Genomic DNA, 20,917 nt, shown 5'->3' with positions numbered 1-20,917 from the left:
TAAACTATATGGAAATTACATATATCGTTAGTATATTAATGTGGAAAAGCTTCAGACAACCAACAGCTCACCAAGAACACACAACCTGATGGCTGGAAACAGTTACATCAAGAGAGGATGCATTTAAAGAGTAGCTTAACACCAGCTGAAAAGTGTGTTTTTGCTGACCTTGCAGTAATGATGAACAGGGTTCCCACAAATTTTTACAGATGAATTTTCAAAATGTTGCCTTAACAGTTCCATCATATTTTACTCAATTTTCATGCTCATTTATTCAAGCAGTTTGAAATCGGTGGGCTTTTATTGCAATATAGCCATACATTATTAAACACGCACTCCACAGGCGTTTACAAACTACTTGCTAACTATACTTGGAATTTAATGACCGTGGGAACCGTGGATGTAGAAATGTACTTGAAAAGTGTTCAGTGAATCCTGAATTCACAACTTTAAACCACAGGATGTCAGTACTTTCAGCTTGGTGTTAGGTTGCTCTAAAAAGAACAAAAAGAGGACGTTCACAAAAACAAATGAAGCCAAATGAAACATGTACAGTATGGCAGTCACATTTTTATTGTGATAATAACCAAAGAAACACACATGAAAAATAACATAAAACGCCGTAACAAACAAAACAAAATGGATGTCAAAAAACAATTGAAGCAGAAGAGGTAACATAGAAACTGGTGACTATCCTGCAGAAAGCCCCAGTCGTGTGAGAGACCGAGACAATGCGTCACCTGTAGGTCTCCTTCTGGGACAGGAGTGGTGCTGGACGGGGCGGGTCTGGCGGACGGCTGGTTTTATCACACTCCTCTTGACTGGGGATTGACTCTGAGTCTCCTTTTTGGTAAGGTCGCCCTTCCTTATCACGGCTACCAGAGGAAACAGGGCCATTGACAAAAGCAGAGACACGACAAAAAGCAGAGACAGACGCTGACCTATGTTAAATTATGGAACGCTGCAGGATAAAAACTCCCCAGAAACCCTTTGTAGTTGTTGCATTTGTTAAACTACTCTCAAAACAGCTGACTCAAATGACTGTGTCAATGGATTATTACCAGGCTGCAGGTTTTGACACAAACAGCTGTAAAGGTAAGCAATAAATCACAAGACGCTGTGTTTTCAGTAAATCTAAAACAGCAGAGAGCCCCAGTTGATGGACATGATGAGGTCGAGCCCGTGCATTTCACGGCATTACTCAATGGATAGGATGAAGAAAAGGAAGATATACACGGATAAGGTATGATGTACGGTTATTATCTATGACTAAAATGTTTATCAATAACTACTATGAATATAGTTTAAGAAATCATGACAACCTTTTTTCTTCTTGACTTCCTCTCTTGGGATGTAGACAGGTTCTTTGCGGACAGGTTTGCGCTCTGGCGTGGAGATTCGGCCTCTAGCCCGTCCACCCTTAGCCTTCGGTTTGACAGGCTTTTCCTGTTTTTCAGTCTTCTTCGGTTGCGTCTGCTTGTTCTGGACCACAGCTGGCTTTTTGACTGGGGTGGGCACCTTGGGCAAAGGCTCAATCTGCTCTGTCGCCATACTCTTATCATCATCTGCAGTGTGGCAAAACAGGAATGGAAAAACACAAAGACAGTATGTTATTATTAGTGTTATGTGTTCATTTGAAGCAGTAGATAAAGGAATGGTGGGAAAAAAAACATAGCCATAGTCTCATTACATTTTTAACAACTTTTAAACAAACTTTTGAAATATTGCAAAAAAGCATTTTCAATTTTTTGATCATTTGGGTTGGAGCAAAGAAACTAGGCCCTCTAAAGTGAAGTTTTATCAGAATTTGGTGGTATGGGCTCATTTTCACATGGCTGTAATCCACTAGTAAACAGAGTTGACGAAGTAGAGGAAGCAAAACAAATCACCTGGGCCATCTAACCAATGTAGAAGAGAGAGGTCTTCAGGAGTTTTTTTCAGTTGGTCAAAAAAAGTTTTAATTCTAATTTCATGTCAGCTAGTTCTTGCAATATTTCATGCTGCCTAGGGAGACAAAGACAAATTATTGCAAAGATTGCACGGGAAGATGCCAGGAAGGGAAACAGCTGATCAGTCATATCTGTTAAATATTAAATTTTATCAAAGGTGTCTCCATATTCAATTTATTGCATCAACTCTTTCAAAAAAGGCAAAAACCATTTCAAGAAAATGTAAACATTTTTTGTGCAATTGAAGTTTTTATCATTTTTTTCTCTTTTTTTTGTCCGATTTAATAATGATAGTTTGGAACAGGAAAAAAAACAAGATAGCCAATTATTCTGCTGATACTATCAGAGCCAAGTTTTGCTAATAATAATAGTTTGTTAAATGTCCTATCTAGGGCTTTAGATGAATCGGAATTGGCGGTTCAATACAAATATTCAACAATTTGTTTTGTCTGCTATACAAAGTTTTACAGTTTGAACCTGGCATTAAATGTGACAGTGGCATTCACGTAATATAGTAAAGAAGCTAACGGCACTAACGATGTGTCACAAATATGCAACATTTTTTGCCAACAATAGATATCAAAAAAAGTCCATAGACTCTTTAGTATTAAGTTGCTCTAAGCTGTAAATTCACAACTTCTCTTCTTCCTCTCTCCTCATCTCAGCCACTTCCTGCATGTAGCATGGAAAGTCAAGAGCACAAACTCCAAAGCAAAATCTGGGGGTACTGCACAGAACACTGACTAGCAAAAAAAAAAAAAAAAATCGACTGTTCGACTTGAAACAGTCTCGGTTGACTGAGATTAGAATCTCTGACTTTTAGGGGGGCAGCCCTTGTCCTATCACTGCAAGTAATTTGCAAAACGGATAACTTGGTCATCCTCTAGTTTCCATAAAGCTTTTCTGATGCAATACTTCAAAATACATATAAAGATGGCTACAATGCAGGAGCAAACTATCAAAGGTAGCTTACCTTGTGTGTCAACCCAGGAGCTGTCAAGGATGGAGTCGTCCATTGTGGTTTCATCTCTGTCATAGCTTTCCGTCGGTCCTTCAGTTTCTGTGGTTTGAGCCTCCTTCTCAGGGGAGGCGGGGGCCTCGGGAATGTCACCCACCTCTTCCAGACTTGCAGCCTCCATGTCTGCTTCTTGGGCCAACTCCACAGACTCCTCCTCCTCCTCTTCCTCATCTTCTTTCTGGGCGGCAACACAAAGGGCCTCGGCCTCAGGTGGAGCAGAGAAACGAACGCTGTGTCCCGGCTCATCTGCTTCATCAATGGTCTGGACCACAGTGATAAAATCGTCCTCGACTGTCACCACTGATTCGATGGCAGCACGAGTCTCTGGGATCTCCTTTATGGGTGCTGCTCCTGCCCCTGCTTTCTCTAACATGTCCTCCTCTTCCTCCTCTTGCACCTTCTCCGCTTCTGCAGGTTTTTCAGCTTCTTCTCTCTTTTTGTCCATCTCTGCCATTTTCTCTCTCTCTTCCTTCTCTTTTAGTTCCCTCTCTATCCTCTCTTTCTCCTCCTTCTCTTTCAGTTCCTTCTCTAGCTTTTCGTTCTCCTCCTTCTCTTTCAGTTCCTTCTCTATCTTTTCTTTCTCCTCCTTCTCTTTCAGTTCCTTCTCTATCTTTTCTTTCTCCTCCTTCTCTTTCAGTTCCTTCTCTTTCTTTTCTTTCTCCTCCTTCTCTTTCAGTTCCTTCTCTATTTTTTCTTTCTCCTCCTTCTCTTTCAGTTCCTTCTCTATTTTTTCTTTCTCCTCCTTCTCTTTCAGTTCCTTCTCTATCTTTTCTTTCTCCTCCTTCTCTTTCAGTTCCTTCTCTATCTTTTCTTTCTCCTCCTTCTCTTTCAGTTCCTTCTCTTTCTTTTCTTTCTCCTCCTTCTCTTTCAGTTCCCTCTCTTTCTTTTCTTTCTCCTCCTTCTCTTTCAGTTCCTTTGCTATCTTTTCTTTCTCCTCCTTCTCTCTCAGTTCCTTCTCTATCTTTTCTTTCTCCTCCTTCTCTTTTAACTCTTTCTCTATTCTTTCCTTTTCCTCTCTTTCTTTCCTCTCCCTCTCCTCTTTCTCCTTCCTTTCTCTCTCCTCTTGCTCTATCTTTTCCCTCTCTTCTCTTTCCTTATTCTCTCTTTGTTCTGTCTCTTTTTTCTCTCTTTCTTCTTTCTCCTTTTCTCTCATCTCCTGTTCTTTCTGTTCTTTCTCCTGTCTTTCTTTCTCTTCTTTCTCTTTCCTTTCCCTCTCTTCTCTCTCTTTTATTTCCTGTTCCTTCTTTTCTGCCTCTTCCCTGATTTTCCTCTCTGCCTCCTCTTTCTCTTCTTTCATTTTCTTCTCAGCTGCTTCCCTAAGTTTTCTTTCCGACTCCTCTTTCTCTTTGTTTATTCCTAACACTGGTGAAGGTGTTCTTTTGGGGGAACCATAAATTTCTTTTTGTTTAAGTTTAGAAGGTGAGAGCACCGGGGAGAGCAGCTTGTCATCGTCTATGTTGCTCTCCACAGACGAGGCAGGTGAAGTTTTGACAGGCCTGGCAATACGGTCCTTGGCCACGCCGGTCAGCTGGTACACGTCTTCGGCATCCACTTCCTCGTAGGCCTCCTGGTGGACCAGCTTCACTTTCTCCCGAAGCTCTTGCAGTTCTCTTTCCTCCTCCAAACTGAGAGGCCTGTCCTCCATCTCCAATTTGCGAATCTGCCTCTCGTAGTCGGCGATCTCAGTTTCTGATGCTGAGCCTTCGCCACTGGCTTGCCGTTCAATCTCACTGTCTGACCTTCCGCCTTCTTCAAGAGTCACAGTCACTGTCGGTGTTACAAAGGAGTCACTTAGCTGAGCAGGTGGCACCTCACTTACAGATTTTCTTAACTCTTCAACTGCAACCTCCTTGCTCTTTTCTTCAGCAGAATCTTTTCTCTCCACTTGCTTCTGGTCTGTCTCCTCTGTGACATCAGCAACTCCTGATGGTTGGCTTTTGTCCTCCACTGATGTGTCTCTGACTGCTAATTTCCTAGCTTGCTCAGCCACTTTCTCCTCCAGGACGGAGGGGGTGAAGGCCTGTGATGTTGTGTTTGTAGGGCTGAACACATCTGCAGGAGAAGGCATGGGCCCTGAATATTCACTGAAAACACAATAGCCCATCTCTTCCAGCTGGCTATCACTCTTTCTGGTCCCAGGACTTAGTTCACCTGAAACTAGGTTAGCCAGTGGGTCATCAGCAAAAGGCGGGGCATCAGCTTGAAATGACTTTCTTCGGGTAATTTCTGGATCAGTGTTTTCTGATGCCAGTCTAGAACGAGTACCAGCAAGGTCCAGCATTTCAGGCAAGTCTTGCGCCATCACTGTACCATTTTTATAGGTGTTCTTAAAAGGCTGTGGTGATTCTGGCGACTCCGGTTCAGGGCTGGGTTTTGAAACTGGTTCAGAGGTCCTTGGAGGAGATGAGGAATCTGACGTGATGGAAGCAGCAGTCTCCAGGATCAGGGGAGGCAACAACGGAGGCTTATCCACGGAGGGTGTAGTGACTGGGAGGTAGTCGGCTGACTCATCTAGACTTCCACTTGTGTATGACATGATATCTGTGGCCAGCGGGGAGAAGTTCCTAGGTTTGCCCTGGCCACTCTGATCCATTGCCCCAATGGTGATGTTAAGCGAGTAACTCCTCTGCTCTAAGGCCAGTTTACCTGGGGAAAGCCTGCATTCGTTACTCCTGTCGGGAACTGTGAACACTCTAGTGTCTTCTGCAGCACTTTCTTTAGTTTCCGGTTTATCCTGAGCCTCAGCTAGTGTGCTATAGCTGATCTCCTGAGGCCTAGCATCAATTGTAGTCTTTTCTTCACCAGATCTGCTCAGTTCATAATAACCCTCACCCTTACATTGGGGAGCCTCTTCAACATCCATGGCTGATGTTTCAAAATATGCTGACATGCCAGATCTGTCACTAGCGCCCCTCATTAAGTCTCCTTGAACTTTGTCTCCCAGTGACGAGAAATCAGAGGCAGAACCGATGCTGCTGATCTCCACCACCTCCACTGACGGCTGTTTCTCTGACACTGTGATCGGCTCGCCATATGTAGGCTGAAGTGTGATAGATCTGGCACATTCTTTGGCTTGAACATTCGGAGGTACAAAGGACGGCATATCCATAGTGGGGCTCTCTGGTACGACTCGTTCACCAGCAAAGAACCCTTGCATCTGGGGCTCAAAAAACTCCTCTGGGCGTTTCTCTGATCCGATGCTGTCTGGGCTCATGGAACCACTTTTCTCGCTGCCCTGTTTTTCCGAGTCCATCTTCAAGGCTGAAAGGACATCTGTAAGTTGGCTGTTTTGATCAACATAGAAAAGTAATGCTATGGCATGCTGCGAGTGAGATATTTATTAAGCCAGGGACTGGGACAGCTGTTATCACAGAAACAGGCAAAGCTCTCCTCAGAAACTTACAGCACAATGACACTGCCATCACTGAAGAAGTACGGCGAGATTATGGTGTCCACCAAGTCACAGATGGATGAGAATATGGCATGGTATGTGACGGAACCGGCATGAGGCAGCTGTGATGCTGATTGATGGGAAACAAGCAATAGTAGAAGGGATGGAAATCCATGCGATTCTTTGAAAACATCACATATGAAAAGAACAGCATTTCTGTCATTCTTTATCTTCTTGAGTACAATTAAATTTTAACAGAATTTCACCAGGTTAGATCTATCACAAATCTATTAACATCAAATTAATTTTGGCTCCTAATGACTTTCAAATGTAATCACGTAATTCAAATATATTGGCAAAAATACAGAAAAATCTTGCTAGTGAATGACAGAGAAATGCCACGCACTGCCAAGCACAGTGACAAAAAATATCCAAAAAAAAAAAAAGAATTTTGCTGATACAATAATGCATTTGATGAGACAACTATATCACACTTAATGTGAGACAGCCAACACAAAATCCCCTGCAAATTACATACACAGAATAATGATTATACTATGAGTGACCCATGTTTAGTAGGTATGATTCATGGTTACAAAAAGTGCACAGCACTGGCATACCAGCACCAAGCCACGTGTAAACATAACGAGAAACCTGTAAGCTTATAGCCAGTGAAAAAAAGCACTGTTACGATCAGCAACACTTCACTTCATCATAGCAATACGAAACAGCCGGCCCTGAAAACCACAGCGGGAAAAAGAAAATACAAGCGCAAGGATAGCACACAATAAAACCAGGTTAAGATAAAAGAATATGACTCTTTTCACCAACAAGCCTGTGTTGCCTTGCAGCCACAGCAGAGCGCAGGGAGGAGTACTTGCCATTCCACCTGAGTTATAATGCTTATGTTATGTGCTTATGTGATCCTTTTGACACATCTGTCATTCTTATACAGTGGACAATGCAGTAACATGCAGGCAGGGAGAGCAGAGGGCAGGACACACCTGTGTCAGGGCTCTCCTCACCCTCTGCTTCCTCCTCCTCTCTTTCCAAAGAGCTTTCTGCAGCAGCACTAGCTGCTTCGGCCGGCTCCAGGTCTACATCCTGGGCCTCGTCTATGGCCTCTGCCTGCTCTAAGGACTCAGCTTGGGGGCTGTCCAGCTCGGGCTCTTCCCCGCTCCACTGCTGCTCATCAAGAGCTGCCTCGGACTCTGCTGCCTCTGCACTCTCCTCCTCCTCCTCCTCCTCCTCTTCCACCTCCTCCTCGTATTCAGCTGTAAGAGCTTCCATGGTCTCTTCTTTTCAAAAACAGGGTGAGAGGGGGACACATTAAGACTACAGGCAACACAGACTTGGGTTATGTGAGAACACAACTTATGATGGGACACTTTCAGCTCGGGGAAAAGATGATCTAAAGTGTATGTCTGTTCACACATATAGGTACATTACACGTATAGTACAGAGTGTTGTTTATGGGCTTTTTTTCCCCATTCTGTTTGTATGCTGTTCTACTTTGGGTACTTAGTGTACCCAGTAAGCAAAAAAAATCTATAAAGATATATTCGTTAAAGAAAAGGCATGAGATTTTTTTCTCGAAATCTTTTTTTTTTCTTTCCAGTACCTATTGTATAATCATATTATTGCAAATGAATATAACAGTTTCCACTACCCTCTTTCTCTTGCGCACACCTTGCCTTCAACCCAGACCTACCCTTTTTTATGTCTGAGGTTGTTTAAGGAAAAATGAAAACATAAATGGAGAACACTTCAGGGCCTAGCATCACGCTATTGGAGAAGCACTTCTGGTCAGAGCACCTCTCAAATCACTGGCTCTTCAGAAATGGCAACGTTGAAGAGCTGCAGCCCAGTACAGTAAAAAGCAGAGCGCCTCAAATTCTCAACACTGTAGGGACTGGATTTTTAACTGTGTGATGGTCAGTGTGGCGGCTTGCAGCTGTGGTCTTGAGCAGCCATCGCTGTATAACATTTTGAGTTTGACGTAGGTGACACAAATTCTATTCAGCAGCTTTGCAACTGAATGTTGCCGCATGTGCTGATGGAGCTAGCCAGATATTTTGTCAGTGGTGCTGATGAGGGGTCGGGGGAGGCTGGGGGAGTTAAGAGTTAGTGCATTACCACTATTTTTTAAGTTCATACAGTTTCATGGTCATCTAACTACTCTTTACATTCTTCACCATGTGTTTACTGAATGAATTCATACATTTAAAAGACACAGATGGAAAGATTTATCCATTTAGATTCTGATCAACACTTTTTTCCAAATTAATGTGCTGCTCTGGCCAGATGTATTAGAGTTAAGTTTCATCAGGGGATGCTTTGGGAGAAGGCAGAGCTTTAAATTAAGTTATTGTCTGCCATTGAAGCTGCCCAATCAAAGGATTTATTTTGATGGATAGATAACATAAAAGGCTATGTTGTATGTTTGTACAGCCTGATGTCCTAGGTTCCCTGTAAACTGCCTTTATCTTGTGTTTCTCAAGACAATAAAAGTGGAAGTGTTTGAAGAGCTGAAAGTCTTCCCTGTTGCCACAGTGAGTGTGTGAGAGTAGCTCAGGATGAGTGTAGTGGGTTTGACATGGTACGGCATAATTAAGGACGGGAGGGGTCGTCTTGACAAATGAACCAAACCACAACTCTGGGAGATGATTGGTGTAGAGGAATATGTGCATGACTGTCATCAATCATGCACTGTATTGTTGACATATTCATGAAAGCCATTTGGACGTTACTTTATGTCCCAAAAGTAAACCTTGGTAGCCATGTGATCTTGTTGATGAGAGCTGTAGTGTATTATGTCCATTGAGTGGCTCAAAATTAAAAGTGTCCTACTTCAGAGACATCACTGCTGTGTGTTGAACTTAATGGCATGGCAACCATAGGTAGCAATGGCTTTGGATGAAATAAATGAAAAAAAAGAAATATGACCGTTAAACAAATATGAAACTGCTCAGATTTTGAACGAACAAACATCACAAGGACACATAAACACACACAAGGACAGACAAACGGACGGACGAAGAGACGAACTGACGGACGGAAGGACGGGAGGAGGGAGGGATGGAGGGAGGAGGTCAAATCACAGAAGGAGAGGCAGTTGGTGTTAAAAAAGGAAAGAAGAGAAACAGAGTGAGAAAGAGAGGAATGGAAGGGGGGAAATGGCAAAGAGGAACCATGCGTGGTTCACCTTCAATCTGTCTAAAGGCCACGGCCTGCCCTGTGGGGCGGGAGCCCGAGTGCGTCCACTCTGGGCTGAACAATGGGTGCTCATAGTACTCCTCGTCGGAGTGGTAGGGGTCGTCCTCGGGCACGGAAACTGAGATGGAGGGGGCGAGGAACTTGCACCTCTCCCGAGAATTTTGGAAGCGGCGGAGAGGGCCCGCCTCCTCCTCATCCCCTACATCTACAAACAAGACAGACACAAGGAGAAGAACTGCAGGGAAATCTGGACACACAAACTGAAAAAAAGCGCGAAGAAGAAAAGTATAGGAGAGGAGGAAAAGGAAATAGTAAACAATAAAAAAATGGAGAACACACCAAAGAATGTCCTTCTTAAAGGTGATTTGAAGTAATATTGAGCCTTTTAATCTAGTTTTACTTTGAAAACATTAATGTGATTCCAACTGTTTCCCTTACACTAAATGTATTTATCCTTGTATAATAATGGAGTTGAGGCACATTCTTTCAGCCCCATCCCTGGGAGAAGAGTGGGCAGCAGCTCAGGAAATGGACCTTTTGTCTGTAAGTGTTGGAATTCAGCCAGTGCAAACCCCCCAGCACTGGGTGTCACAACCCACTGGTGGCCAGCAGCAGCGCTGATTCTAACTTGTGCAAAGGCAGCAACAAAAAGTTTGTTGATCCAGCAGGGAGTCAGGGCTATTTGGTTCCCCTGTGCCGGCATTTGCGCTGACTGGATTTGGTTTGTGGCAGTCGCTAACTGAGGGTCTGTTGTAGCTAACATTATTTTATGTACCTAACATTAGCTACGTAAACTCAAACTTGAAGCAGCAACTGCTGGCTTGGGTAAGTATAACAAGCTAGATTTTCTAAGGCCTGAAAACAGAGTCAAGAGGAGGTGTAGATGTCTAGTTCTCTCTCAGTTCCCTTAAATTACACTATGTTCAAAAACAATTATGTGATTTTTCCCCAATGACGCCAAAATAAAACAGTCTACCCAGCTTTGATGGGTTTATTTTTGCCTTTTGCTTTCTTTTGAAAGGCAGAATTAAATTGTGTACAAAAAGCAGCAAAATGTTTTATCATGGAAGCATAGTACCTTAACTTTTAGTAGGACCACCACAACAATTTATGTCCTCTTACTTTTTATTCTTTTGACTCCGGTCCATAGTTGAAATTTATAGCTGAGATGATACTTGACTGAACAGAAGGTCAAACTAAATTAATAGTTTAACTGGGGACAGCTGTGGTCCTTCAATTTTTAGGTAATGACAAAAGATTGCCATATTCTTTGTCAGATAAATCCTTAATTTATTTCTTAAGATGGACATTTTTTGCAGTGAGAAAGGAGATAAAGCTTGAGGAGAAAAAATAACGTCAACAACAACAAAAAGACAAATTTAAAATAGGCAACAAAAAGTCACCAGAGAGGGAAATGCAAGAGGACAAAGCTTTAATGAGAGGAAGAGAAACACAACACACAGGACACTGACAAGGAGACAGTGACAGGCAACTCAAAGGTGACAAAGCTCTGGGGGCCAGCCATACTCTGGCACAAACAAAATTAGTATACTGCATTGTTCGAAGAAGATAACAATACGAACTGCTTCACGTAACAATGATTAAACCTAAATAAAAGACATACAAAACAAACACTTATAACAACAGTTATAATACTAATACAGCAGTAGTAATAGAAACACAAACAGCAACACGTGTGTTTTCCCTTTGCCACTGCACAAACAAACCTCTATACATATACCAACCTCTGAATTCAGACAAAGACACAATGTAATCCTCATTTTACAACCAATGGAATAACCCTGATTAGTTTTTTAACAAAATCATATTCAAAAGAAAACCACCTCTAAGCTCACCAGATGACTGAGTCTATCAGTACTTGTTTGGTATCATAAACAGCCAGAATAACTAAACGTCTTTCACACTATCTCGTCAAGAACCCACCATACTGTCACCATCTGTAGTTAGCTCCTATCATACATATCAGACCTTAACTCTGACACTCAAATGTTACCACAACTGACCATCTGTATTTGGTGCATGGCTGACCAGCCTACGGACTCTTCTTATTACATTACAGCCAGACTGCAGACTGAGCAGACATGAAGTCACAGGCCAAACATTAAGCAGACTGAAGATTTAATTACATTATACAACCATATCTTGGAGGCAGCTGCATAAAAAAAAAATCACTGCAAAGCTTAAACTACAATTTAGACATCACAAATAAAGTACTGCGTCGCAATGCCAATGTGAAGAACAAGGTATACGTTTTTTTGATTCATAAGTGTAATATTTCTAGTTCTGTCACAGCTAGCACATATATACTTAGCTGTGTGCTAGAATGCCTAGTTTAAGCCTGGATGTTCAGATCGGCTAACTAGCTTACCGAGATGATCCAGTTCCTTTAGACTGCATTTCTAAAGTTCATCAAGGCTTTTTTATATTGGTTCATTTTTACAACTTACTCTTATTACTACATTTTGGTCCTAAGTCCTGATCAGACCAAAGATTCTTGCTATGCGCCCCACTGCAACATTTTAAAAACCTGCCAGTTTACACCAATGCGACTAGACAAGACTAGGTATCAAATTCATTGCAAAAACTTTCTGAACTTCTGTTCTGATTTCCAGCTTTCAGGCTTATTTTGTAGCTGAACATAATTTGTAGCTTCTTAAAAGTAAAACGAGAATAGTGATAATGAAATACTTGCTGCAGTTTCCTTCATATTAGTGATGAAACAGCCAAAACATAAACAGAACACTCAGAGCTTCAGATGGATAGTATTCACATTTAACAGGTCACAATAATTTAAATAACCACTGCCCAATAATCAGTTGAGTTGGCTATGTGTGTCGTGCACACATACAGGAAGCAGCAGGAGCAACCCACCATCTGACACCGACACAGGACAGAAGGCTGCTGTCAGAGAATGCTGCAGCACCTCAACTCACTGTCTTGAGTTGTTTTGACTTGGCCAGCTGACTTTGCTACAAGCCAATTGGCTGCTGAAACAGATGACGTGCCGTACGTGCTAAAAGCAGCTGCAGATGATCTGAGTCACAGGTGACATCTTCAGCCAGCTTGAGGTAAGCTCAGACCGACCAATTTACACCATTGCAACTTTTCTCTGCAACATTCTAAAGTGGTTTTGTCTCATCGCAAATATTTGGTCCAAACTGGACTTTAGGCTTTAGCTTCAGTCTTCTGCTTTAGCTGGGGGGCAATCTGTAGCCATAGCCACATACAAAAAAAAAAAAAAAAACTGACAGGGGACAATCACAAGAAAGCACAACACCATAATCAAGCATGCAAAACAAAAGACATAATCAAACTAAAAAGACAAACAACAAGAAGTTGGCGGGTTACTTAAATTGGCTGTCATATTAGTGTGTGGGAAGACAGCAAGGTGTGGATGTTAGAAAGGTAAATGGAAGAAGAAGATGATAAAATGAAGGAGTGCATTTGTTGTAACAAGGTCATGCATGTGAATGCTACTTTCTTATAGAGATAAATGGTGATGATGAAGATATACAATCTGTGTCTGTTCCAGGTGTACGATGAGGAGGAAGCAGAATTCAAGAAGAAATGGATGTTTGGAAAATGGAGAACATGTTCCTGCTTGTAGCAACTCTGATATGTACAGGTTTCTTGAACGGGTACCAATGTGTGGTTTGTCCCGCGTAGGTGGGGCATTTCCTGAGAGGGGGTAATTAAGAGTAGCCCCCGAGCTACCCAACATCAGTACCCCAATGAGGTGGCGACCACAAACCTCCAGGGTTTTAGTCATGTAAAAAAAGGAAACCACAATCTCCGGGATTAAAGATTCATAAACACACTTATCATGTTCTTGGCCTACCTTGTTCCAGAGGACCAAAGTGCTCTGCAGCAGGTGAGGGGGGAGGGGAGGGAGGCAAATTTGTGGTGTCTTCAACTACAAAACACAAACAAATAAAAAAAACATTGCAGTCATATAAATCACATATTGTTAGCACCTTTGAGCATTTACTGCAATTCACTTGAAATCCTACACACTACACTTTCAAAAAGAAAAGCACAATAGTGCTATGCTCTCCTTTCACCCATGCAGGTTAGGTGAATTGATGATATGTGACATCTCAAGCATGTACACTGCTAAATGCTATGCTGGGATGCGCTCAATGTGTTGCCCTGTGATCACTGGATAGAAGACAGAACGCAGCACGTGTATGTATGTGTGTGTGTGTGTGTGTGTGTGTGTGTGTGTGTGTGTGTGAGTGTGTGTGCGTGTGTGTGTGTGTGTGTGTGTGTGGCTTACCTGATGGCAGCCGTTGGGTCTCCTGCTCTCCCTTCAGTACTGCGACTGCCTCTGCTGTCACTTCCTGTACGATCCGAGCTGACACTTGTTCTGAACAAAGACACAAACACAAATGCAAGGTCTTTCAGAAGAAGTGGCCTAAGTTTGAAAGTTTTAAAAAACTGTTTGGTTTGAATCCCAAGATGCAGCAAATCCCCAGCCGCTCAGGTACATCAGGGCACTGTGGTTGCACTGGGCATGCCTCCAATTTTCAATCTGAGAAGTAACTAAGCGAGAACAAAGCGTAGATTGCTGCTGAAGGCCAGCATAAAGGTCAGTCAACTTTTCCTGGGATATATATCAATGTTAAACACAAAAATCTCATCTTTTATGAATGTCATTTCACTGTATTTTTGAATCATGTCATCAAAACCTGAAATGAAAGCCAGAGTGAGGGAGCTGAAATTGTTACCATAACTGCAGGGATCCTAGAGCTGTTGGTGAAGGCTGTGGGTGTCGCTATGGAAACCCAGCATCCCTTAACGACTGCAGACTAAAAATGAAACCTGGATTATTCAGTTACTGCCAGACAAAATTCATATACTTTATTTCATACTGAAACCATCCACTCTGGGCTGAATCCAACTGTACCAGCATTTTTTTTCTGAGATTTTTTTGGCATGTAGAGACACAGACAAAAAACGCAAAGAGAGACAAGGGGGTATGACATGCAATAAAGGTCCCCAGCCCGAGTTGAACTACGGAAGTTAGTGCAACAGTGGGCTGTTCAATGCTTGTGAATATCTTCAGTTGTATGAATGACTGCTGTGGTGGACTGTGAATAGCAAGACTGCAGATAAAACTCTCCTTATTCCTCTTTTATCTGTTCAAGGTGACACTGAAATGCAGTTTCAGCTCACAGACATTCATGAAATTCTATACTGAGTTCAGTCTTGTACAAGAAAATTGACAGAATATGAGCTTTACACTCTTCATGACAATAATAGTGTCAACATTCAGAGAGAAGCTGTCAACAATGTCTGGCTGTCTGACACTGGTGGGCAGCAGATGATAAATGAGGACAGGAAAATGTAAGGAAAAGGCTCAAGCTGATATCTATCAACAGGAAAGAGTAGGTGAATTTTAAATAAAGAGCTAAATCTGTGTCAGTCGCGTGTGTGTTCATGTACAAAAAGAGCTTTTTAGTCAGTTTTGCCTGAAATTGGTAGCCAAACAGAGACAATTTGCTAAATTGGTCTTATATTCTCTACAATTAATCTTACATCTGATGCCTGTATGTATCAGTTCAAATGACTGGGGGAGGGGTAATCAAACCAACCTTCATTAGCATATTTACAGTGATTATGTGGAATTAGGTGGCAGTATGATGCTTTTACTGCTGCTGTTTCAGGACCTTTTTCTCACCCACACATCAACACAAACAAGCTGGCAGCCATACACACATGCAATGACACACACACACGCACGCACACAAACACACACTTCTTCCGGGAACACTTAACACAGCCCACTCACCAAAGCAACCATTTCCCATTTTCAACAGCAAAGGCAAATGTACGTGTACCACCTTATTCATTGCTTCAAGGCACAAAGCCTTTCTTCCAGTACTGTCAAATTGATCTGAAAGGTGCCAAAATCAAACGCAATCAATTCTTGTGACACCAAATAAGTTAAAAACAGCCCCTAAAGCTTAGACCTGGGGTATTTAATTCCTGTAGATTTGTGTGAATAGTTCCATTTTATGAGTGAGACAACACCTCTATATTGAGTGCATGTGCCTGAAGACAAAATGTTGGTGCTCATCTGCTATCCATGGATACAACACATTGTCTTAGGACAGGGGTGGCCAAACTTTTTTGATTATGGGCCATATACAGAAAAATATAAGGGGTTGCCAGCCCAGCGATAGCAAATGTATAATTTTCAATCAGTTATACAGCAAGAAAATCAGTGTTTCCAGATCAGAAAAGATTCATTTTCTATCAAAATTACTCAGTGACATTACTAAACAGTTAAATGTCTGACAACAGTAGTGTGTTTGTGCATCCACATATTACATAAAGTACATCTCTATCTGTCTTTTACGGCCTGCTGCCATGTTTATTGAGGTAAATTTAAGGACTAGTAATCATCACTTTAGGTGAAATAGGGACATCTAGAGTTCAATTTAAGAAGTACAATGGGAGGGGACACCCAGTAATTATGCTATGTTCTTGCCAAACTGGCCGCAGGTTTGATTCCAGCCTCGGCACTTTGCTGCATGTCAACCCCTCTCTCTCCTACTTTCATGCTTTAACTGTCCTGTCAAAAAGGCAAAGGCAAAAAGCCCCAAAAATAATCTTGAAAAAAAGGAAAGATATAAGTGCAATGGGAAGGCTTGCTAGTAGGAGTCGTTCATGACGACAGTGAACCAGCCTGTGCAAATACAGCACAATTTGTTAGAAATATGCTCTCAAGTCATAGTCTGGTCTATTTTTAAAACTTTGCTACAGGCCATGGGCTGTAGTTTCACAACCCCTGTTTTAGGATCTGATACAACTTCTTTTTGCAGTTCAGACAAAAACCTGGAAATGACTTGCTTTTCTAAAAAGCTAACATGGTTAACGAAGGAAAGCTAAATTGTGCAGTTTCAACAAATTACATGACACCAGTTACAGTATTGGGGGGGGGGGGGATAAGGTTGTGCAACCCAGTGCAAACTTATGTAACCAAAGACAATTATGGTGCTCGGTGATGGAGTGTAAATGGGAGGATCAGTAAAAATGGGCGAGAGGAGTTGTGCTGAATGTTCAGAAGCTCTAGTGTTTGTTGCTGAAATTACTTTTACCTTTTAATGATTCCTTTTAAATTCTTTGAGACTATACAAAAGAAAGACATATGAGTCACAATTGAACTTGGGGTCTTTTTCATTTTATGACTCAAAGTGGATTTTGGTGAGTGACTAAAAACATACGTGGCTACTTTATAACTAATGATGACTCATCATGCTCTTAAAAGCGCGCTTTCTCTTTGTCCAAGTTTTTATGAGGTTACAGTCTGACATTCATATCCAGCTAGGATTTTGAGCAACGTTTTTTTGAAGTTTAAATATTTTTTCACCTGTTTCACCTTTCATTTCACTGTCAATGTTTGATTGTTGGTGACATCTGAGAAATGCAGTATTTGCTGGATAAATTTGTCTAATGTTATAATATATAACAATTATTTGAGTTTAAAACCATAGCAAGTAAGGTTTTAAAAACTGAAACTCTGGAAAAACTAAAAAAATAAGAGAAAAAATATAGAAAATCCTACCCGGGCTGTTGGTATTCTAAAGAGGCTTCATGTATATGTTTCAAAATACAGTCTCTCTTCCAGACACACAATCAGATGGACAAATTCACAAGCAACAACGATGCCACTGGGTTCAATGACACATCATGGATTTTTAGAATTGCATATAGATTAACAGAAATGCAAATTTACAAACAAAGAGGACTGTAAAAAATGACCTTGTCACATCCAAAAAGCTAGCTGGCAGTGATGACACCAGCCTGATCTGATTGTCTCAGCAGTTCTCTGACAGAGCGATGTCTGAAGACACAGCAGCTTTGACATACAAATAACCCACATGCACAAATACCTGATTTAATATACAAAAATATGCATCATACCTGCATATCCACATCCATAATCTACAAAAACAGACACAGACACGCTCTCCTAATGAAGTAAAAGCATGTATTACCTGTGAGAGAGACAGTATGAAGCTGAGGACGCTCCCTCTCTGAGCTGAGACTACGACTGGAAGCCCTGAGTCAACGCAACACACAGCCAGACAGACACACACACAAGCATATTCACACACACACACACACACACGCACACACACACACACACACACACACACACAGCAGGACTGAGAGGGCATGGAGAGAGCAGGAGTGCCATTTGGTGAGCTACCAGCCGGCACCCAAAGTGTGTAAAGCCAGTGGTTGCCATAGCAACAGACTGCTGGGCCACTGATTTGGGTCCCAATGTAATTCAGATGCCAGCAACATGCCGTAGTCGTTTCAGCCTCACTGTCTGCAGCCGCCAGTATACAGAAAATGATGGCTGTGATGTGGCTAAACATTAAAACCAATATTTTTCAGATACATAACACAACTCAGCTTGAATCTATAGAAAGATTTTTGCCCGCTGGAATCTCCAAACATTTAGCGTTTCTTTTTTTCAGACACAATCACATTAAACCACAAACTAAGAGAACAATAGCTATTGCTACTGGTTTTTCATCCATGAAAACACAATAATCAAAAAGACAGGACAAATGAAGGAATGTCAAGAGACAAAATCGCATGCCATTCAATACATGACTGCAACATGTCGCGTCACAGAACAACATAAAGATGGGTCGTTTGTCTGTAGAAGTGCATTGCATCCATTCATATTTTCCTGTAATTACGACTTAGTATCTCACAATTAAAGGCCCCATATGATGCCCATTTTCAAATTCATACTTGTGTTTTGGGTTTCTACTAAAACATGTTTACATGCAGTAATGTTAGAAAAACAACATTACTTTTCTCATACTGTTTGTCTGAATATACCTGTATTCACCCTCTGTCTGAGATGCTCCATATTAACGCACTCATTAGTCAGGGTTTTTCGAGCCTTCCACATTTGTACTCTCAGGATCTCTGCACCAAAACTGCAGGCAGAAAAGGACTGTAATGGCACTGTAGCAGCACTCTTTACTTTTTATATAGTATAGTTGTAACATCACAGCCAGTCCTGATCGCTCATTAATAGGTACAGTGTCTGAAAATGGACTGTGCATCTCTCTGTGGGTTGAGCATTTTAATACTTTAATAATATTTATATAGCACCTATAACTGCTTTATAATAATTTAAAAAAGGAATTAGAAATCTGACTTTTAACAATATGGGACCTTTAAGAGATCTGCATCATAGAAATGACAGTCCTTTTGTGCAGTGTTAGCACAAATTCTGTCTTTGCAATGCTGAATTCACTCTCATGCATCAACACATACACCTGTGAAGATCTTCAGTCTGACAGCATGCATTCACTGTTTCAAGGTCAGACACCTGGTTAAGAGATAGTGGTCATGCACACTCTGCATGCACTGAGAAGAAAATTTCCTCAATAGGTTTCAGAAACAGATGTATCATCACAAATGAAAACCTGTCTGTGACCTGAATGGAGTGATGGAATGGCTATTGTGACACAAACCTACACGGGTTAAACACCAATTTTCACATGTATTGTTTATTTTTCTGCCAAAAGAACAATGCCCTGATATAACAAATCAAGTACATCCAACTTTACTTTCTGTAGCAGATTCCCAAAGTTTTCAAGAACAGGTAAAAAAAGGTGCTATTTGTTTCAATATCCTGGAAAAGAGGCAGTGAGCAAATTGGTAAGAAATATTCCTCAAACTGCAAGAAATTAACAAATTTAGATTTTTTTTCTTTGAGGCCGGGGAAAACTGTCCACAGAAAGTAGAATAGAATAGAACAGAAAAAGGTTAAGGTTATATTATCATAATTACATATAATTACATCATTAATTCTAGAGTTGCATACATTATCATTTTAAAGCACTTTTTCCATGTCATTTTCTTTCATTTAATTTCCAAGTAATTTTCTTGTAATTTCTTGCTAATTTTTGGTTCATTTCTTCTTTTGGTGCTTATTGCCTTTGTTCAATGTTTTTGAAAGAAATAAAGCCAGTTCGCTCAGGTTTCAAATGGTTACGTCTTTTAATCTTGCATATAATCTTTTACGGTAGTAAAAATGACACTGTAAGATGATACTGGATGACCTTTTGGCCAGGCTCTCAAATTACAAGCAGTAGCTGATCACATAATCAATGTGGCTGTGGCCATCTGTTTTACTTCGAAACCACTTTCATCGCTTCATTTTGTAGCCACCTTCTCAGAGGTGACTGATGTGGAGAAAGTTGTACTGTCAATCTCAATTTTGATAAATGATAAAATAAACCTGATGAGCACCTGCTATTCTCACCTTAATGTATACGTTTTATTAGAAGTGTTTGGCACAACACGTACATGGCCAGACACATAACAACAGTACAGCATAATTATTTCAGCAACCAGACAAGAGTCAGACAAAGTGTGTGTGTTACTCAGGAGCATCAACAAGGTCGACATCTTATTTTACAGACAGGCAGGAGCCTCTCAACAAACAACATGCTAAGTGCAGAGGGCACAGAGGTTTCTCAGGTCAACTAAATGTCAATGCACAAATTAAATACTATTAAGACACAGAATCAAACATTTCTTCATGATCAAAAACTCCTTCACAGAGACTACATATATTGTCATCATTAGAATAGTGTTGCATGTTACACAGGATTTCTACATCTTAAGGAAAGATTAGACTAGATTTAAGACTTTTTAAGACTTTTTGATGCCACTCAGAATTAAGTTTAAGACCAATTTTTTAATAAGCAAAATTGAAGGACAATTTTATTTTGCCCAAATGTTTATTGTAACATAAAACGTGACTTTTTTTGTCCAGTGAAAAAGTTAGATTATGAAATTAGTGGGAAATATCTGACATTTCTGGCCTGGATTTTTTGTGTCTTAATCTGAATGTGAGATCCCATTACCTAGATTTCCATTATGACGAGTGTAAGAAGTAAGGAATTTATTAAATTACTTAACAAAAAAAAAAAAAAGAAAAAAGATGTTAACCTATTATTTTTGAGATTGTGCAATGCAATGTCAGATTAATAATATCTTCCTTCCCGTGTCTGAGCATTTTTAAAACTTTTGAAAAATTAATTTAGGTCAATTTGACACCAATCAAGACCTTATTTTTATATTAATGAATTCAATGCCTTAAAGACTTTTTAAGGATCTGCAGGGACTGCGGTTACAGATTTTAAACCCCCCTGGGGCAAGGTCATGATTTAGGCATCCTTAAACTTTGGATGTGTCCCTTTTTGTTTGTGTCCATACTTCATACCAGAGCTTCATTAGGTCAAATCTGTTCTCTGCAAGAGCCAAACACACTGTCTA

At 40.9% G+C, this 20,917-nt stretch overlaps 1 protein-coding gene across 7 annotated transcripts in view; it reads right to left on the bottom strand.

The window, feature by feature from the left end:
- The window catches only part of map2 (microtubule-associated protein 2), a 109,897-nt gene that overhangs the window by 24,138 nt on the left and 64,842 nt on the right, over positions 1-20,917 (bottom strand). For 4 of the 7 annotated variants that reach the window (XM_088083115.1, XM_088083116.1, XM_088083118.1 and 1 more), the window contains 7 exons: positions 13,872-13,961; positions 13,434-13,508; positions 9,564-9,779; positions 7,363-7,656; positions 2,923-6,228; positions 1,323-1,565; positions 741-875 (listed from right to left, as the gene is read on the bottom strand). In XM_088083115.1, the coding sequence (XP_087939241.1) occupies positions 741-875; positions 1,323-1,565; positions 2,923-6,228; positions 7,363-7,656; positions 9,564-9,779; positions 13,434-13,508; positions 13,872-13,961 (4,359 nt within the window). Of the gene's footprint in view, positions 1-740; positions 876-1,322; positions 1,566-2,922; positions 6,229-6,370; positions 6,489-7,362; positions 7,657-9,563; positions 9,780-13,433; positions 13,509-13,871; positions 13,962-17,598; positions 17,652-20,917 lie in introns of those variants that run through there. The other 3 variants (XM_088083121.1, XM_088083117.1, XM_088083120.1) reach the window with 3 other exon arrangements.

This window comes from Plectropomus leopardus, chromosome 10, assembly GCF_026936395.1.
Source record: "Plectropomus leopardus strain MGB_pleo_1.0 chromosome 10, ASM2693639v1, whole genome shotgun sequence".
Classification (NCBI taxonomy): domain Eukaryota; kingdom Metazoa; phylum Chordata; class Actinopteri; order Perciformes; family Serranidae; genus Plectropomus; species Plectropomus leopardus.
This window is presented reverse-complemented; position numbering and strand designations above follow the sequence as displayed.